The sequence below is a fragment of the Rhinoderma darwinii genome, chromosome 10 (genome assembly GCF_050947455.1).
Source record: "Rhinoderma darwinii isolate aRhiDar2 chromosome 10, aRhiDar2.hap1, whole genome shotgun sequence".
NCBI lineage: Eukaryota > Metazoa > Chordata > Amphibia > Anura > Rhinodermatidae > Rhinoderma > Rhinoderma darwinii.
In genome coordinates, this window is record NC_134696.1 from 74,299,297 (window position 1) to 74,318,803 (window position 19,507).

The window sequence follows — 19,507 nt, forward strand, 5'->3', positions numbered from 1 at the left end:
CGCTGATGCTGCTGCAGAATCAACTGTAGCCTCTGGTGCCGATGTGGCCGTCACGATGCAGGACCTGTGAGTGACGTCACAGATCTGCACTGTCACAAGCTGGGCGTTCTGAAGAGAAGAGGATGTTACTTCTCTTCACAGCGCCCAGCTAGTGAAAGTATTAAAAACGCCCCGATGTACGCACATAATACACACCCACTTGAACTTTTACTTTTAAACACACCCACTTGGACTTTTGCAAGCCTCATTTGCATAACTACAAAAATGGTCATAACTTGGCCAAAAATGCTCGTTTTTTAAAAATAAAAACGTTACTGTAATCTACATTGCAGCGCCTATCTGCTGCAATAGCAGATAGGGGTTGCAAAATCTGGTGACAGAGCCTCTTTAAGTATACGTCATGGAAAGCCAGCGCTTCCCGCAAAATGTTGTATACTTACGCCAAACGGGAAAACAGTTACAAAAAAGAGAACGTTTTAAAGTAAAGATGGCTGCTGTTCATAACAGCAGGCCATCTGTACACGATGCACAGGGGGGTGTCGCCTCCCCCCCCGCATCAGCGATCACCGCCATTGGCCGGTCAATTCAGACCGGCCGTTTGCGGCTTTAGCCTATTACTGTGCCACAGGGCACAGTGATATGGTGGTGATTGGTGCCGTCTAGGACAGCACCAATCACTACCATGTTCCATGTAAAAAATAGCTGTGATGCCAGCCCCCCGATCGCTACGGTTGGTCGGTCTGCACCGACCGACCAATCGCAGCCATGGCGGGTGTTTGAAACACCCTTCACCAGCCCTGCCCACCTCATTCCGGTTAGGAACGGTGAGCAGAGCTGGTGTGACCGTCTGTGAAGCCAACTTACCGAATCTGAGGCCTTCTGTGCTGCGATCCTGCTGTGACGTCTTCATCCGACTGCTTCCTGCTGCAGAGTGAACCATCATCATCATCATCTGTGCTGCTGCTGATTTTTTTTTTTTATTATTTTTTAGCAGCAGCAGCAGCACTTGTTTTTTCCTAAACTTCTTATCCCTGTACCCTCCCCCCATCCCCCCTCCCCCTCTTTACGTCCTGCGGTCGCTGAGTGCGGATCAGTGACCACCAATTTTTGGCACAGGGCTTTCTTTTTTTTTGTATTTTTGCACCTCCCTGTGTGCGCCCTGTGGCCACTGAGTGCTGATCAGTGACCGCCATCACGGATCAGCATCCGCGGTAATTTTTTTTGCCGCAAGTTTTTTTATTTTTTGTCCTTTTTTATTACTGCACATTTTTTTTGCGTGCGCCCTGCGGCTACTGAGTGCTGAGTCTAATAATCAGCCTCAGTGGTAATTTGTTTACGCAGGTTTTTGTTTTTTTATAAAACTGTTAAAAAAAAAAAAAAAAAGTAGCATTAGGCTATTTTCACACGGAATATTTTGCAGGAGGAATATCTGCCTCAAAATTCCGTTTGGAAGTTTGAGGCAGATTTTCCTCTCCCTGCACAGCGATTTTCGGGGGCTTTCGCTGCGTTTTTCGCCCGCGGCCACTGAGCGCCGCGGGCATAAAACACAGTGAAATACGATTTCACTGCCTCCCATTGAAGTCAATGGGAGGTCAGAGGCAGAAGCGTCCGAAGATAGGGCTTGTCGCTTCTTTTTCCCGCGAGGCAGTTTTACTGCTCGCGGGAAAAAGACGCCGACTCCTCCCATTGAAATCAATGGGAGGCATTTTCGGGACGTTTTTGCCGAGTTTTGCGACGCGGTTTCCGCGTCAAAAAACTCGGCAAAATACTCCGTGTGAACATAGCCCAAGAGTAGCGGACCGTTTTTAAAAAAAAATTTATAGCAGAAGTTATAGCTATATATTTTTTATAGTTTGAATAAATTTACATCTTATAGTCAGCGTCCATTTAGTGACGGACATTCAGTCCGTTCACTAAATTTTTGATAGCGTAGCGACAGTTTTAGTATAAATTTATATCTTCTAGTCAGCGTCCGTTTAGTGACGGACATTCAGTTTTTTTTTTAACTGAAGTTCGTTCACTAAATTTTTGATAGCGTAGCGACAGTTTTAGAGCAAATTTACAGCGTTATAGTTAGCGTTAGTTATTTATTTGTTAGTGTCAGGTAGTCAGGAATTATTCTTTTTTTTTTTCAATAAATTTCATATACACGTGTAAAAGCACAACACACACAACCACCTCTATAAAAATAAATTATTACACGTGTTGAAGCACTACATACCCCCTAATAAAAATGTCCCAATCATCCCAAAGGGTCTACTCAGACGAGCAGGCATACGCCATCCTGGCCTCTGACACTGAATCGGCCAGCGAGGGAGAAGAGGAAATTGCCCCATTCCTCCTCATCCAGTGATGAGGAACCCCCACAAAGGCACCCCAGGACATCAGTTCAGTCAACCCCCCAAATTAGTGATATCGTGTGGAACCCACCGCCTAATAATTATGAGCCCCACATTCCGGATTTCACAGGAAGCTCAGGAATTCGGTTAGACTGCAGGCCTCACGGAAATTGACTTTTTCAAGGTCTTTTTCATTGAGGATTTTGTTAATTTAATGGTCGCCCAAACAAATTTATACGCCCAGCAATTTTTAGCACTTCATCATTTGCTAGGTGGACCCCCATAGAGGCAGCAGAAATGATGAAATTTTGGGGCCTTGTTCTACATATGGGCCTAGTAAAAAAGCCAGAGATTAGGCAATACTGGAGTGCGGACATTTTATACAGCACCCCATTATACCGCATGGCAATGACCCGGACACGATTTGAAATTATTCTGAAATTATTGCATTATAGTGATAATGCACAGTGCCCACCCCGTGATGACCCCACATACGACAGCCTTTTCAAAATCAGGCCAGTCATTGATCATTTCTGCACCAAATTTCCTGAAGTGTACACCCCGAAAAGAATATAGCAATAGACGAGTCCCTTGTACATTTTAAGGGGAGACTAAAATTCCGCCAATACCTGCCAAGCAAGAGGGCGAGGTACAGAATTAAAAAGGTACAAGCTGTGCGAGAGCAGCTCAGGGTACAACCCAAAGGTTTAGGGTTTATGAAGGGAAGGACACCAGGATAGAACCCCCAGAATGCCCCCCTGTCCTGGGAGTTAGTGGGAAAATAGTGTGGGATTTAATGCACCCACTGCTGGACCAGGGTTATCACCTTTACGTGGATAACTTCTACACCAGCATCCCACTATTTAAATGCCTCTCCACCAGAAATACTTCAGCATGCGGCACCGTGTGCAAAAACCAGAGAGGCCTCTCTAAAAATCTGATTGGGCAACCAATAAGAAAGCAGGGCACTACACAGCGATAACTTGTTGCTGGTCAAGTATAAGGACAAGAGGGATGTCCTTATGTTAACCACAATACACGGTAGCGGCAGCACCCCTGTACCTGTCCGAGGTACCACCACAATGACCTCCATGCCAGATTGCATCCTCGGCTACAATAAGTACATGGGAGGGGTTGATCTCTCTGATCAAGTACTAAAGAAATACAGTGCCATGCGGAAAACAAAGGTGTGGTATAAAAAGCTGGCCGTGCACATGGTGCAGATGGCATTGTATAACGCTTACGTGCTATACCAATGTGCAGGCCGGACAGGGACATTCCTTAATTTTCAAGAGGTGGTTACCAAGGCCCTTGTATTTGGGAACAAGGAAGGGGAGGGCCCCAGTACTTCTAGAAACGATGGTCCACGTATTGTACCAGGACAACACTTTCCCGGCGAAATCCCCTCCACTGGTAAAAAGGGAAGGACCCAAAAAAGGTGCAAAGTCTGTTACAAAAGGGGGAAAAGACGAGACACCATCAGTGCGACACCTGCCCCGACAAACCTGGCCTGTGTATAAAGGAGTGCTTCAAAGTTTATCACACATCCATGGATTTTTAATTGGATCATTTATTTAAATGCTCACTATACCCCTAAATAATTTCCTTGAGCGGCTTTTGGTTTCCCAAAAGGGGTAAATTTTGGGGGGTTTCCACTGTTTCGTCCCCTCAGGGGCTTTGCAAATGCAACATTGCCTCCGCAAACCATTCCTGATAAATTTGAGCTCCAAATGTCGCTCTTTCCCTTCTCAGCCTTGCCGTGTGTCCAAACAGCCATTTATGACCACATGTGGGGTACTGTTTTACTCGGTAGAAATAGTTTTACAAATTTTGTAGAGCTTTTTCTCCTTTTGTTCTTGTGGAAATAAAAAAAATATAGCTAAGCCTACATTTTATTTGAAAAAATGTAGATTTTCATTTTCACGACCTACTTCCAATAATTTCTGCAAAAATTCTGTGGGGTCAAAATGCTCACTATACCCCTAGATAATTTCCTCAAGGGGTGTAGTTTCCAAAATGGGATCACTTGTGGGGGGTTACCACTGTTTTGGCACCGCAAGAGTCCTTCAAACCTGATATGGTGCCTAAAATATATTGTAATAAAAACAAGGCCTCAAAATCCTCTAGGTGCTCCTTTGCTTTTGAGGCCGGTGCTTCAGTCCATAAGCACGCTACAGCCACATGTGAGATATTTCTAAAAACTGCAGAATCTTGGCAATAAATATTGAAGAAAAAAAAATGAAATTTGTAAATTTCACTTCTACATTGCTTTAATTCCTGTGAAACTTCTAAAGGGTTAAGAAACTTTCTAAATGCGGTTTTGAATTCTTTGAGGGGTGGTTTATTGGGGGTTTCTAATATATAAGGCCCTCAAAGCCACTTCACAACTGAACTGGCCCCTGTAAAAATAGCCTTTTGAAATTTTCTTGAAAATGTGAGAAATTGCTGCTAAAGTTCTAAGCCTTGTAACGTCCTAGAAAAATAAAAGGATGTTCAAAAAACTATGCCAATCTAAAGTAGACATATAGGTGATGTTAATTAGCAACAATTTTGTGTGTTATAACTGCCTGTCTTACAAGCAGATACAGTTAAATTGCTAAAAATGCAAATTTTTGCAATTTTTGACTATATTTTGGTGTATTTCACAATTAAAAACCGAATGTATTTACCTAGGGGTGTAGTAAGCATTTTAACCCTGCAGGTGATTGGCAGAAATTGGTGTGCACTCGATGTTGCAGAGTGAAAATGGGATTTTTTTCCGTAGATATGCCAATATGTGGTGCCCAGCTTGTGCCACCATAACAAGACCAATCTCTAATTATTATGCTGGGTTTCCTGGTTTTAGAAACACCCTACATGTGGCCCTAATCTCTTGCCTGGACAGTCGACTAGGCTCAGGAGTGAAAGCGTACCATGTCAAATTGAGGCCTAATTTGGCGATTTACAAAGTATTGGTTCACAACTGCAGAGGCTCTGATGTGAAATAATAAAAATAAACCCCCGAGAAGTGACCCCATTTGGAAACTGCACCCCTCAAGGCATTTATTAAGGGGTGTAGTGAGCATTTTCACCCCACAGGTCTTTTCCATTAATGAATGCGCTGTGGATGGTGCAAATTAAAAATTTATATTTTTCCCTAGATATGCCATTCAGTGGCAAATATGTCGTGCCCAGCTTATGCCACTGGAGACACACACCCCAAAAATTGCTAAAAGGGTTCTCCCGGGTATGACGATGCCATATATGTGGAAGGAAACTGCTGTTTGGGCACGCTGTAGGGTTCAGATGGGAGGAAATGCCATTTGGCTTTTGGAGCGTGGATTTTGCTTGGTAGTAGTTTTGTTTGGAGTCTTACTGGTGTTTCCGTTTATAATGTAGGGCATATGTAAGCCGGGCGGAGTATATAAGGGGCATAGTCAGGTGGTATAATAATGGGGTAAAAAAAAACAATAAAATTATCCATAGATGTGTGTTACGCTGTGAAGCAATCCTTTCTGCACAGGCCGGTGTCGCACTGATAAATGGCGTCCTTTCTTATCCCCCTTTTGGGCCACACTCCGCGCCTTTGCAGTTTGGGGAATTTTGCTGGGAAAGTGTTCCTGGTATAATACGGGCACCGTCGCTTCCAGCGGATATGTTTGGGCCCTCCCTTTCCTGGTTCTCTAATTTTAGGTCCTTGATAAATCGCCTCTTCAAACAGAAGAAATGTTCCCCTCGGGCACAACTGCATATTTTTTTATTTCCTGACTTATTGGAGCCATAACTAATTTTATTTTTCATAGACGTAGCGGTATGAGGGCTGGTTTGTTGCGGGACGAGCTGTAGTTATTATTGGTACCATTTTGGGGTACATGCGACTTTTTGATCACCTTTTATCCTATTTTTTGGGATGCCAGGTAAACAAAAAAACGCAATTCTGGCACAGCTTTTTTCGTTTTTTTTATACAGCGTTCACCATGCGTTATAAATTACATGTTCACGTTATTCTGCGGGTCAGTACGATTCCGGCGATACCTAATTTATAGCACTTTATGTTTTACAACTTTTTGCACAATAAAGTAACTTTTGTAAAAAGAATGTATTTTTTCTGTCGCCAAGTTGTGAGAACCATAACGTTTCATTTTTTTGTCGACGGAGGTGTATGAGGGCTTGTTTTTTGCGGGACGAGCTATAGTTTTTATAGGTACCATTTTTGGATACATGCGACTTTTTGATCACTTTTTATTCTAACATTTGTAGGGCAAAGTGACCAAAAAACAGAAACACTGGTAACGTTTTTTACGTTTTTTTTTACGCTGTTCACCGCGTGCAATAAATAATATAATATTTTGATACCTCCGGTCGTTACGGTCGTGGAGATACCAAATACATATGGTTTATTATTATTTTTCAATAATAAAGGACTTTATAAGAGTAAAAGGGGGATTGTGTTTTATTTCATTACTTCAAACTTTTATTTTTTGCACTTTTTTATACTTTTTTTACACTTTTCCTCAAGTCCCACTAGGGGACTTGAAGGTCCAACGGTCAGATTTTTTTTTTTTTAATACATTGCACTACCTATGTAGTGCAATGTATTAGATCTGTCAGTCATTCACTGACAGCAAGCCGATTAGGCTTCGCCTCACGGCAGGGACTAAATCGGCTTCCGTAATGGCAGAGCAGGAGACCATTGTGTCTCCTGTTGCCATAACAGCAGTCGCCAGTCCCGATTGCCTGTCAGGGCTGGCCATCTGCTAGTAACCGCTACGATGCAGCAATCGCTTTCGATTGCTGCATCGAAGGGGTTAATGGCAGGGATCGGAGCTAGCTCCGGTTCCTGCCGTTACAGGTGGATGTCAGCTGTACAGTACAGCTGACTTCCACCGCTGATGACGCCGGATCAGCTCCTGACCCGGCGCCATCTTGCCGGCAGCTACGGAAGCCGATCAGGCTCCGCCGCCGGGCGGATCTTGACCGGCTTCGGTGCTAGGCAGACCGGGAGGCCAGTATTAGGCCTCCGGTTGCCATTGCAGCCACCGGAACCCCGGCAATTTCATTACTGGGGTTTCGATGAGCTGAAAACACCTTAAGTGCAGCGATCGCGTTTGAGCGCTGCACTTAAGGGGTTAATGGCGGGGATCGAAGCTAATTTCGGTCCCCGCCGTTACAGCCGGATGTCAGCTGTAAGATACAGCTGAGATCCGGTGATGATGGTCCCAAACATTCGGCGTACATGTACGGCAAGATGCGGGAAGTCAATGCTTTCCATGACGTATATGTACGGCAAATGTCGGGAAGGGGTTAAAGTCCAATGTGTCACGAGAAAACAATCTCAGAATCGCTTGGATAGGTAAAAGTATTCCGACGTTACCACATAAAGGGAAACATGTCAGATTTGAAAAATGAGGCTCTGTCAGGAAGGTTAAAAGTGGCTAAAGAGGGAAGGGGTTAAAGAACTCGGCAGGGAGATAGTTCCAAACATCTTGGAGAACTAACCACAGATCTTTCGTGGATGAAGGCTTCCTCAAATCCTGCTGTGTCTTCATGTAATACTTACGGTGAAGATAGTTATTAACAACATTGGCTATATGTTTGGGGCCATTATCCTGCTGCAGAATACGTTTTGAGCCAGTCAGACGCTTCCCTAACAGTATTGTATGATGGATAAGCATCTGCCTGTATTTCACAGGGATTTGGTCAGGATTAATGGTGTCCTCAATACTAACTCAATTTGCTAAAACGTAGACCCAAACTTGCAAGGAACCTCCACCATGCTTCACTGTTGCCTGCAGACACTCATTACAGAACCGCTCTCCAGCCCTTTGACAAACAAACTGCCTTCTGTTACAGCCAAATATTTCAAATTTTGACTCATCAGTCCAGAGCAGCTTCTGCTATTCTTCTGCACCGCAGTTCCTATGTTTCGTACATAGTTGAGTCACTTTGCCGTGTTTCCACGTCAAAAGTATGGCTTTTTGGCTGCAATTCTTCCATGAAGTTCACTTCTGCCCAAACTTCTCAGAACAGTAGATGGGTGTACCTTGGTCTCACGAGTTTGACAGTTCTGAGCTGGACATCTTCCGATTTAGAAGAGAACGATGATGTGTCTTATCTGCTGCATGGTTTCCTTGGCCGACAACTGCATCTACGGTCAACAACATTGGCCGTTTCTTTGTGCTTCTTTAACCCCTTAAGGAAAAAAACCCTAGTTCGGACCTTAAGGCTCAGAGCCCATTTTTCAAATCTGAAATATTTCACTTTATGTGGTAATAACTTGGGAATGCTTAACCCGTTAGTGACCGCCCCATAGTGTTTCTACGTCGGTCACTAACGGGCTTTATTCCGATGCAATAGACTTTTTAAGTCGCTGTATCGGAATAAATAGACAGAGCAGGGAGCGGTCAAATCTCCCTGCTCTCAGCTACCGGAGGTAGCCGAGGGCTGGGAGCGTCCCTGCTCGAACGTGTGAGATCGATATTAGTATTTATGTCACCCGTTTAACCCTTCAGATGCGGTGCTCAATAGCGTGCACCGCATCCGAGTGGTTTTGGAGAGAGGGAGAGATAAAATCGCCGAGTGTCTGTGTCTCCGATGGCAGCCGGGGGCCTAATAAAGGCCCCCAGGTCTGCCTGTATCAAATGCCTGCTAGATTATGCCTCTGGCATGACCTAGCAGATGCCTGTCCGTTTTACACGGACAGGCATAATACTCTGCAATACAGAAGTATTGCAGTGTATTATAAATGCGATTGGATAATCGCATAGTTAAGTCCCCTAGTGGGACTAGTAAAAAAAAGTGGAAAAAAAATGTGAAAACCCCACTTTTCCGCCTTACAAACTGCTTTATTATTAACAAAATGTAAAAAAGTTACACATATTTGGTATTGCCGCGTCCGTAACGACCCAAACCATAAACTTATTACATCATTTAACCCGCGCGGTGAACGTCGTAACAAATGAAATAAAAGACCATGCAAAAATTGCTGTTTTCTTTGGATCCAGCCTTAACCCCTTCCCGCTCCTTGACGTACTATTACGTCATGGCAGCTGTATCGTTCGCGCTCCATGACGTAATAGTACGTCACGGGAGTAACGGCCGTTTCGGCCGTCCTCCCGACACATACAGGAGCTGTGACGCTGCTGTCTTGTTCAGCAGCTGTCACAGCTCCTACAGCGGGGACCGATCGCTGTGTCCCCGCTGATTAACCCCTTAAAAGCCGCCTTCTATAGAGATCGCGGCTTTTTAGGGGTTAAGCTGCCATCACCGGCCTGCTACGCGATAGCGGCCGGCGATGGTGACTATGGCAACCGGACACCAAACAATGGCGTCCGGCGATGCCATAGACGGAAGCCTAGTGGGTCCTGACAACGTCAGGACCCACTATGCTTGCTGTCAGTGAGTAGCTGACAGTTCTAATACACTGCACTACGCATGTAGTGCAGTGTATTAGAATAGCGATCAGGGCCTCCTGCCCTCATGTCCCCTAGTGGGACAAAGTAATAAAGTAAAAAAAAAGTTAAAAAAAGTTGTGTAAAAATAAGAAAATAAAAGATTTAAAAGTATTAAAAGTAAAAATCCCCCTTTTTCCCTTATCAGTCCTTTATTATTAATAAAAATATATAAACAAACAAATAAACTATACATAATTGGTATCGCCGCGTCCGTAACGGCCTGAACTACAAAATTATTTCATTATTTATCCTGCACGGTGAACGCCGTAAAAAAAATAAATAATAAACCGAACCACAATCACAATTCTTTGGTCACTTCACCTCCCAAAAAATGGAATAAAAAGAGATCAAAAAGTCGCATGTACCTAAAAATGGTACTGATCGAAACTACAGTTCGTTACGCAAAAAATAAGTCCTCGCACGGCTTTATTGATTGAAAAATAAAAACTTTATGGCTCTTAGAATAAGGTAACACAAAAAGTGAATGATTGTTTACAAAACTTATTTTATTGTGCAAACGCCATAAGACATAAAAAAAAACCTATAAACATCTGGTATCGCCGTAATCGTATCGCAGAATAAAGTGAATAAGTCATTTATAGCGCACGGTGAACGCTGTAAAAAAAAACGAAAAAAAAAACAATCGTACAATTGCTGTTTTTTAGTCACCACGCCACCTAAAAATAGAATAAAAACTGATCAAAAAGCCGCATGCACCCCAAGAAAACTACAATGGATTCCTCAAGGGGTCTAGTTTCCAAATTGGGGTCACTTTTGGGGGGTTCCCAATGTTTTGGCACCACAAGACCTCTTCAAACCGGACATGGTGCCTAATAAAAAAGATGCTTCAAAATCCACTAGGTGCTCCTTTGCTTCGGAGGCCGATGCTTCAGCCCATTACCGCACGAGGGCCACATGTGGGATATTTCTCAAAACTGCAGAATCTGGGCAATAAGTATTAAGTTGCGTTTCTCTGATAAATCCTTTTGTGTTATAAAAAAAATGGTATAAAGAGGATTTTCTGACAAAAAAAAATGTAAATTTCACCTCTACTTTGCTCTAAATTCCCGTGAAACACCTAAAGGGTTCATAAACTTTCTAAATGCTGTTGTGGATACTTTGAGGGGTCTAGTTTCTAAAATGGGGTGTTTGATAGGGGTTTCTAATATATGGGCCCCTCAAAGCAACTTCAGAACTGAACTGGAACCTAAAAAAATAAATAAATGAGGCAATACTTCGCTTCTTACATTATACAGATAATGAGCCGTGCCCACCCCGAGATGACCCCAGTTTTGACCGTTTGTATAAACGGAGACCCGTATTAGACCGTTCCAGTGCCCGGTTTTCCCAAGCATACACCCCTGAGAAGTGTATTTCTATTGATGAGTCCCTGGTACATTTTAAAGGGAGGGTTCAATTCCGCGAGTACCTGCCGGGTAAGAGGGCAAGGTATGGCGTGAAGATGTATAAGCTGTGAGAGTGCATCAGGGTATACCTACAGGTTTAGGATATATGAAGGAAAGGCCACCCCCAAACCAGACTGCATCCTGGACTACAATAGGTACATGGGAGGGATGGACTTGTAAGATCAAGCCCTGAAGCCCTACAGCGCCATGCGGTGTGGTATAAGAAGCTGGCCGGGCACATCATACAGATGGCATTGTACAATGCGTACATGCTACGTCGATGTGCAGGCCAGACGGGAACTTTCCTGGAATTTCAAGAGGTGATTATCAAGAACCTAATCTTTAGGGACCAAGAAGGGGGGGGCACCCAGTACTTCTGGAAGCGAGCCCACACGCATCGTACCAGGGCAACACTTTCCAGGAGAAGTTCCCCAAACTGGCAAGAAGGGAAAAAGTCAAAAGAGGTGCAAAGTCTGCTATAAGAGGGGGTAAGGGAGGACACAATATATCAATGTGACACGTGTCCCGAATAACCAGAGCTCTGTATGAAAGTGTTTTAAAATTTATCATACATCCCTTGGTTTATAATTTACCCCAATTTTACTTACCCTGATGCACTCCACACAGCTTATCCCCCCTCGTCTTTCCCCTCTGATCCCTGCTGTGTGTCCAGGCAGCTGATAACAGCCACATGTAGGGTATTGCCATACCCGGGAGAACCCACATTACAGTTTATGGGGTGTAGGTCTCCGGTCAAAATGCTCACTACACATGTAGATGAATGCCTTAAGGGTGTAGTTTTTAAAACGGGGTCACTTCTTGGGGGTTTCAACTGTTCTGGTACCTCAGGGGCTTCTGCATACATGACTTCGCACTAGAAAATCCCCAGTAGGCCAAATGGTGGTCCTTTCCTTCTGAGCCCTCCCATGGGCCCAAATGGCAGTTTATCACAACAAATGGGGTATTGCGGCCCTCAGAACAAATTGCGCAACAGAATGGGGTATTTTGTTTCTTGTGAAAATAAGAAATTTTCAGCCAAAACTACATATTATTTGAAAAAAATAATTTTGTTTTCATTCCCAGCCCAATTCAAATAAGTTCTGTGAAAAAACTATGGGGTCAAAATGGTCACAACACCCATAAATGAAGTCCTTGAGGGGTGTAGTTTCCAAAATGGGGTCATTTGTGGTTGGTTTCTATTGCTTTGATACCTCTGGGGCTCTGCAAATGCGACATGGCACCCGAAAACCAATCCAGCAAAATCTGGACTCCAAAGAACACACAGCGCTCCTTTCCTTCTGAGCCCTCCCATGGGCCCAAACGGCAGTTTATCACCACAAATGGGGTATTGCCGCACTCAGGACAAATTGGGCAACAGAATGGAGTATTTTATTTCTTGTGAAAATAAGAATTTTTGGTAAAAAATTACATCTTATTGGAAAAAATGTCATTTTTTTAATGTCACAGCCCAATTGAAATAGATGCTGTGAAAAAACTGTGTGGTCAAAATGCTAACAACAACCATAAATGAATTCCTTGAGGGGTGTAGTTTCCAAAATGGGGTCACTTTTGGTGGGTTTCCATTGCTTTGATACCTCTGAGGCTCTGCAAATGCGACATGGCACCCGAAAACCAATCCAACAAAATCTGGACTCCAACAAACATATAGCGCTCCTTTCCTTCTGAGCCCTCCCATGGGCCCAAACGGCAGTTTATCACCACAAATGGGGTATTGCCACACTAGGGACAAATTGGGCAACAAAATGGGGTATTTTGTTCCTTGTGAAAATAAGAAATTTTGATCACAAATGACATTTTATTGGAAAAAATGACATTTTTTTCATTTCAGAGCCCAATTCAAATACATGCTGTGAAAAAACTGTGCGGTCAAAATGGTAACAACAACCCTAAATGAATTCCTTGAGGGGTGTAGTTTCCAAAATGGGGTCACTATTGGGGGATTCCTACTGTTTTGACACCTCAACACCTCTTCAAACCTGGCATGCTGCCTAAAATATATTCTAATAAAAAAGGGGCCTCAAAATGCACTAGGTGCTTCTTTGCTTCTAGGGCTTGTGTTTTAGTCCACGAGCGCAGTAGGGCCACATGTGGGACATTTCTAAAAACTGCAGAATCTGGAGAATACATATTTAGTAGTGTTTCTCTGGTAAAACCTTCTGTGTTACAGAAAAAAAAATGAATAAAATTGAAATTCAGCAAGAAAAATGAAATTTGCAAATTTCACCTCCACTTTGCTTTAATTCCTGTGAAATGCCTGAAGGGTTAAAAAACTTTCTAACTGCTGTTTTGAATACTTTGAGGGGTCTAGTTTTTAAAATGGGGTGTTTTATCAGGGTTTCTAATACATAGGCCCCACAAAGCCACTTCAGAACTCAAGAGGTACCTTAAAAAAAAGGCTTTTGAAATTTTCTTAAAAATATGAGAAATTGCTGTTTATGTTCTAAGCCTTGTAACGTCCAAGAAAAATAAAAAAATGTTCAAAAAACGATGCCAATCTAAAGTAGACATATGGGAAATGTGAACTAGTAACTATTTTGGGTGGTATAACCGTCTGTTTTACAAGCAGATGCATTTAAATTCAGAAAAATGCAATTTTTTCAAAATTTTCTCTACATTTTGCAATTTTTCACCAATAAACACTGAATATATCGACCAAATTTTACCACGAACATGAAGCCCAATGTGTCACGAGAAAACAATCTCAGAATCGCTTGGGTAGGTTTAAGCATTCCGACGTTATTACCACATAAAGTGAAATATGTCAGATTTGAAAAATGGGCTCTGAGCCTTAAGGCCAAAACTAGGCTGCGTCCTTAAGGGGTTAAAAAAAATTTGATAACAAGTGATCACATCTACTCCAAAATCGAACGGATAAAAACTACAAGTCGTCCCGCAAAAAAAAAGCCCTCCCAAAATGATGCTATTAAAAATTACAACTTGTCCCGCAAAAAACAAGACCTTATACAACTATGTCGACACAAAAATAAAAAGGTTATAGCTCTTTGAATGAGACTATGGAAAAACTTAAAAAATGCCTCAGTCATTAAGGTCTAAAATAGGCTGGTCATTAAGGGGTTAAACCTATCCAAGCGATTCTGAGATTGTTTTCTCGTGACACATTGCGCTTTATGTTAGTGGTAAAATTTGGTCGATATATAGATATATATTAGAACCCCTTATCAAACACCCCATTCTAGAAACTAGACCCCTCAAAGTATTCACAACAGCATCTAAAAAGTTTATTAACCCTTTAGGTGTTTTACAGGAATTTGGCAGAAAATCCTTTTTATTCCATTTTGTTCTGTAACACAAAAGGTTTTACCAGAGAAACGCAACTCAATACTTATTGTCCAGATTCTGCAGTTTTGAGAAATATCCCACATGTGGCCCTAGTGCACGAATGACAAGCACCGGCCTCCGAAGCATAGGTGCACCTAGTGGATTTTGAGGCCTCCATTTTATTAGGCACCATGTCCGGTTTGAAGAGGTCTTGTGGTGCGAAAACAGTGGAAACCCCCCAAAAGTGACCCTATTTGCGAAACTAGACCCCTTGAGGAATTCACTGTAGTTTTCATGGGGTGCATGCGACTTATAGTTTTTAATTCTATTTTTAAGAGGCGTGGTGACTAAAAAAAACAATAATTCTACGATTGTTTTTTTTTATTATATTTTTTTCAGTGTTCACCGAGCGCTATAAATGACATTCACTTTATTCTGCGTGGCGATACGATTACGGCGATACCAGATGTTTATAGTTTTTTTTATGTCTTATGGCGTTTGGACAAAAATAGTTTTTGTAAAAAATCATTTACTATTTGTGTTCCCTTATTCTAAGAGCCAGAACTTTTTTATTTTTCCATCAAGAATGCCGTGCAAAGACTTGTTTTTTGCGTAACGAACAGTAGTTTCGATCAGTATTTTTAGGTACATGCGACTTTTTGATCTCTTTTTATTCCATTTTTTGGGAGGTGAAGTGACCAAACAATTGTGATTCTGGGACGGTTTATTATTAATTTATTTTATGGCGTTCACCGCGCGGGATAAATTAACGAAATAATTTTGTAGTTCAGGCAGTTACGGACGCGGCGATACCAATTATGTATAGTTTATTTTTATTAATAATAAAAGGACTGATCAGGGAAAAAGGGGGATTTTTACTTTTAACCGCTTAATGACCAAGCCATTTTGCACGTAAATGACCAAGGATTATTTTTTGTTTTTTCAAGGTCGCATTCCATGAGTCGTAACTCTTTTTTTTAATTCCGTGGAAATAGCTGTATAAGGGCTTTTTTTTTGCGGGACGAGTTGTATTTTGTATTGTAACTTTTAACTTTATTTTAGGAGAGAATTGAAAATAAGCAGCTATTCCAGCATTGATTTTCACGTTATAAATTTACGCCATTTACTATGCAGTGTAAATAACAGGTCACTTTTATTCTATGGGACGACACGATTAAGGGGATACCAAATATGTAAAAGGTCTTATATGTTTTCCTACGTTTGCACAATAAAAACCCTTTGTAATAAAAAGCCGTATGTGGGCTTGATTTTTGCGGGCCAAGGTGCAGTTTTCATTAGTACTATGTTGGGGTACATAGGACTTATAGGTTAACTTTTATTTAATTTTTTTTATGGGTGGAATGGGAGGAGAGAATTTCGCCGTTTTTTGCGGTTTTTTTGGACGCGGTTCATCCGGCGGTTTAATTAATGCGTTCATTTTATTGGTCAAGTCATTACGCTCGCCGGGATACCATATATGTGTGATTTGTTTTAACACTTTTACTAAATAAAAGCACTTTTTGGGCAAAAGTTTTATTTTATTTTGAGTGTAAATTATTTTTTTTCCACAAACTTTATTTAACTGCTTTACATAACTGACAAGCAATCTATTAGGTCATGCCTCCGGCATGGCTTAAAAGGCATTTGCTGAAGACAGGCTTGAGGGTCTTTGTTAGGCCCCCGGCTGCCATGGAAACCAGACGTCGGCCCGCGATTTCTTTGCGGGGGCGCCGCTGGGATGACAGAGGGAGCTGACAGAGGCATTTAATGGGTTAAACTGCCGGAATCTGAGCACGCTATGAATCCGGCAGCTGTGTATAACAGTCGTGCTCCTACCGCTGATCGCGTGTGTACACTGTCAGTACCCGCCCGATCACAGGGCGGATATATCAATTCCTCCTGTGCGATCTAGCAGCTGCAGAGGACAGATATATCCGTCCTTCGGCGTTAAGAGGTTAAAACGTATTTTCTTACTTTTACACAACTTTTTTTTTACTTTATAACTTTGTCCCACTAGGGGACTTGAGGGCAGGAGGCCCTGATCGCAATTCTAATACACTGCACTACATGCGTAGTGCAGTGTATTAGAGCTGTCAGCTACTAACTGACAGCAAGCATAGTGGGTCCTGAGTTTGTCAGGACCCACTAGGCTTCCGTAGATGGCATAGCCGGATGCCATTGTTAGGCATTCGGTTGCCACGGCAACCATCGCTGCCCGCTATCATGTAGCGGGCTGTCGATGGTGGTTTAACCCCTACAAAGCCGCGAATGCTATTGAACGCAGCTTTTAATGGGTTAATCAGCGTGGACACAGCGATCGCTCGCCGCTATAGGAGCTGCGGCAACTGCCGTATGAGACAGCAGCTATCACAGCTCATGTATGTGTCGGGAAGATGGCCGAAATGGCCGTTCCTCCCGTGACGTAATATTAGGTCATGGAGCGTGAACGATACAGTTACCATAACCTAATAGTACGTCCAGGAGCGGGAAGGGGATAAAATTGCTTCAACAGCACATCTTGAAACCCCAGTCGGCTATGAAATCTTAGCCTGGGCAAGACCTTGATGATGCAGTATAACTATCTTGCGTCTTGTTGCTGTGTTCAGTCTTGCCATGGTGTACCTGTGACATGAGTCTTCCACAATCTCAGCTGTGTAAGAGTTTGGCTGTTCCTTGCCCAGTTTTAAGCCTCCTACAAAGCCGCTTCTGGTACAGTAAGGCCGGATTCACACGAGCGTGTGCAAAACGTGGCGCTTTGCGTGCGCAAAAGGCACTTAGCAGCTCTGTGGGTCATCACCATATGATGCGCGGCTGCGTGCTTTTCGCGCAGCCGCCATCATTATGACACTCCGTTTGGATGTTTGTAAACAGAAAAGCACATAAGCACATGGTGCTTTTCTGTTGTCATTCATCCTTTTCACTGCTGTTGCACGAATCACGCGCGTCCCACGGAAGTGCTTCCATGTGGTGCGCGTGATTTTCACGCACCTATTGACTTCAATGAGTGCTTGATGCACTAAATACGCTCAAAGAATAGACATGTCTTGAGTTTTTCGCAGCGGAATCACGCAACTGTCTGCACGGCCCTATAGACTAATATAGGTCCGTGCGACGCGCGTGAAAATTACGCGCGTTGCACGGACGTACATCCCGTTAGTCTGAATAAGCCCTTAATGATTGGGTTTCAACCTACATATGAAAATCATCATTATTACCCGTTTGGTATAATTGGTTAATTATACAACCGACTATAATCCTACAAAATTCATGACTTTTTGCAAGTGTATCTAGAAGAATTGATGCGCTTTAAAGGCAAAGGGTGGTCACACCAAATATTGATTTGATTTAGATTTCTCTTAATTCACTTTGTATGTTAATTGATTAAAAATCTGATTAATACTTCTATTTTTTTAAAGCATTCTTTCAGTACTGTACACCATACCTGTATTGATATTCTGTGCAACACAGAGGACTCATCCATGATACTAGAAGTGCCCGATTATTTTATAAGCAGGGAGAAAAAAAACCTCAAAATATAGGGAGAAGAGTGGTCAGATAAAATAAATCATACAGATAAGTGGCATTGGACTCACTATTAGCAAAATGTTTAGCCTAAGGCTGGGTACAAACGTCACAAACAGAAGGCATTATTTTTTTTTGCTGTGAACCATGGCCAAAACGACAATTTCACCGAGACTCACAAACTCAGCCTTACAGTACTCGCATATGTGGAAGATTTGTTACGGATTTTTCCACAGAAAAATCTTAATGTGTTAAACGTAGATTCTGCTATGGATTTTGCCCCTTCAACATTTAAAAGGGTGGATTCCGCTGTGAAAATCTGCAACATGCTCTGATATATGGAAAATGTTTCACAACACATGGATGAGATTTGTTCAAATCTCATCCATATGGCTGATACTGTAATTTCTTAGCATTTCCATGCATTGTGCAGAGGGCCTAAGTGGAGTTGCGCATCAGGATTCATACATGTGCTTAGAAATCTGTGAGATCCGAGATCACCTCATGATGCGGGAACTCTTTACACTTCTCTTCAATGAAACAGCTCAGGAATGGGACAGGAATGAAAAAAAAAAGGATGAGGAGGAACACAGCGCCACTGATCACTCCTAGAGACTCTGGGCTGTGAAGACAAGAGCAAGATTAAGTAATAAACACCAAAAATAAACTTGCATATAACATAGCTTCCTTTTAACAATTGGGAGGATCACAGCGGTCAGACCCACTGATCTGACATACATGTAATCTTACCAATATGCCATCAACCGTTTTTAAAGAGGACCTGTAACTCTTTCATCGAAAGTGAATCAGTAGTATAGCCTTGCTACCGCTGTCTCCTGGATTCCAGTAGTGCTTTCATTCTGTTTCTACGCCTCCTCAGTTCTCAAGATATGGCCCCTGGTTGATTTGGCACCAAACATGGCCAGTGAATCTCCTGAGGCGGAGCTGCCTCACAGCCTCTGACGCGGTCCTATCATCCCGCAACTCTGTGGCGGACAGCGCAGAAGACAGAGCGGCAGATCAGCATGGGACTTGGCGGCAGAACACGTGGAATGGAGGATATCTTCTGCGCTGTCCTCCGCCACCAAATCCCGCGATTAGCAGGCACTCGGATGTCTTCATCCAGCGTGGTCTCCCCATATAACGTTCTTGCGAGAGGACGCGAAGCAAGCACGGTGCGTGAAAAAGCCTCATGTTGATAAAACAGCGTCAGAGGCTGTGAGGTAGCTCCACCTCAGGAGAATCACTGGTGTTGACACCCTCTTGGCAAGCCAACTATTCATTACCATATTTGCCAAAACAACCTGTGGGGTGGGGGAAGAGAGGTACAAAACCAAAGCACAGCTGGAGTCCAGAGACAGCAGTAGTAAAGAGACTGCTGGTTCACTCTCTATGACCAAGTGACAGTTACATAGCTCGTACGGTTGAAAAAAAAAAAAAAGACACATGTCCATCAAGTTCAACAAAGGGATGGGAAAAGGGAAGTAAAAAAATTTCTACACATAAG

The 19,507-nt window shown here is 42.8% G+C and overlaps 1 protein-coding gene across 6 annotated transcripts in view; it reads right to left on the reverse strand.

The window, feature by feature from the left end:
* Positions 1–19,507, reverse strand: part of DPAGT1 (dolichyl-phosphate N-acetylglucosaminephosphotransferase 1) — a 133,419-nt gene that overhangs the window by 101,896 nt on the left and 12,016 nt on the right. For 5 of the 6 annotated variants that reach the window (XM_075840075.1, XM_075840076.1, XM_075840077.1 and 2 more), the window contains exon 2: positions 18,502–18,622. The exons of the other annotated variant lie outside the window; for it this stretch is intronic. In XM_075840075.1, the coding sequence (XP_075696190.1) occupies positions 18,502–18,622 (121 nt within the window). The remainder of the gene's footprint in view (positions 1–18,501; positions 18,623–19,507) is intronic. 6 annotated transcript variants of the gene reach the window in all.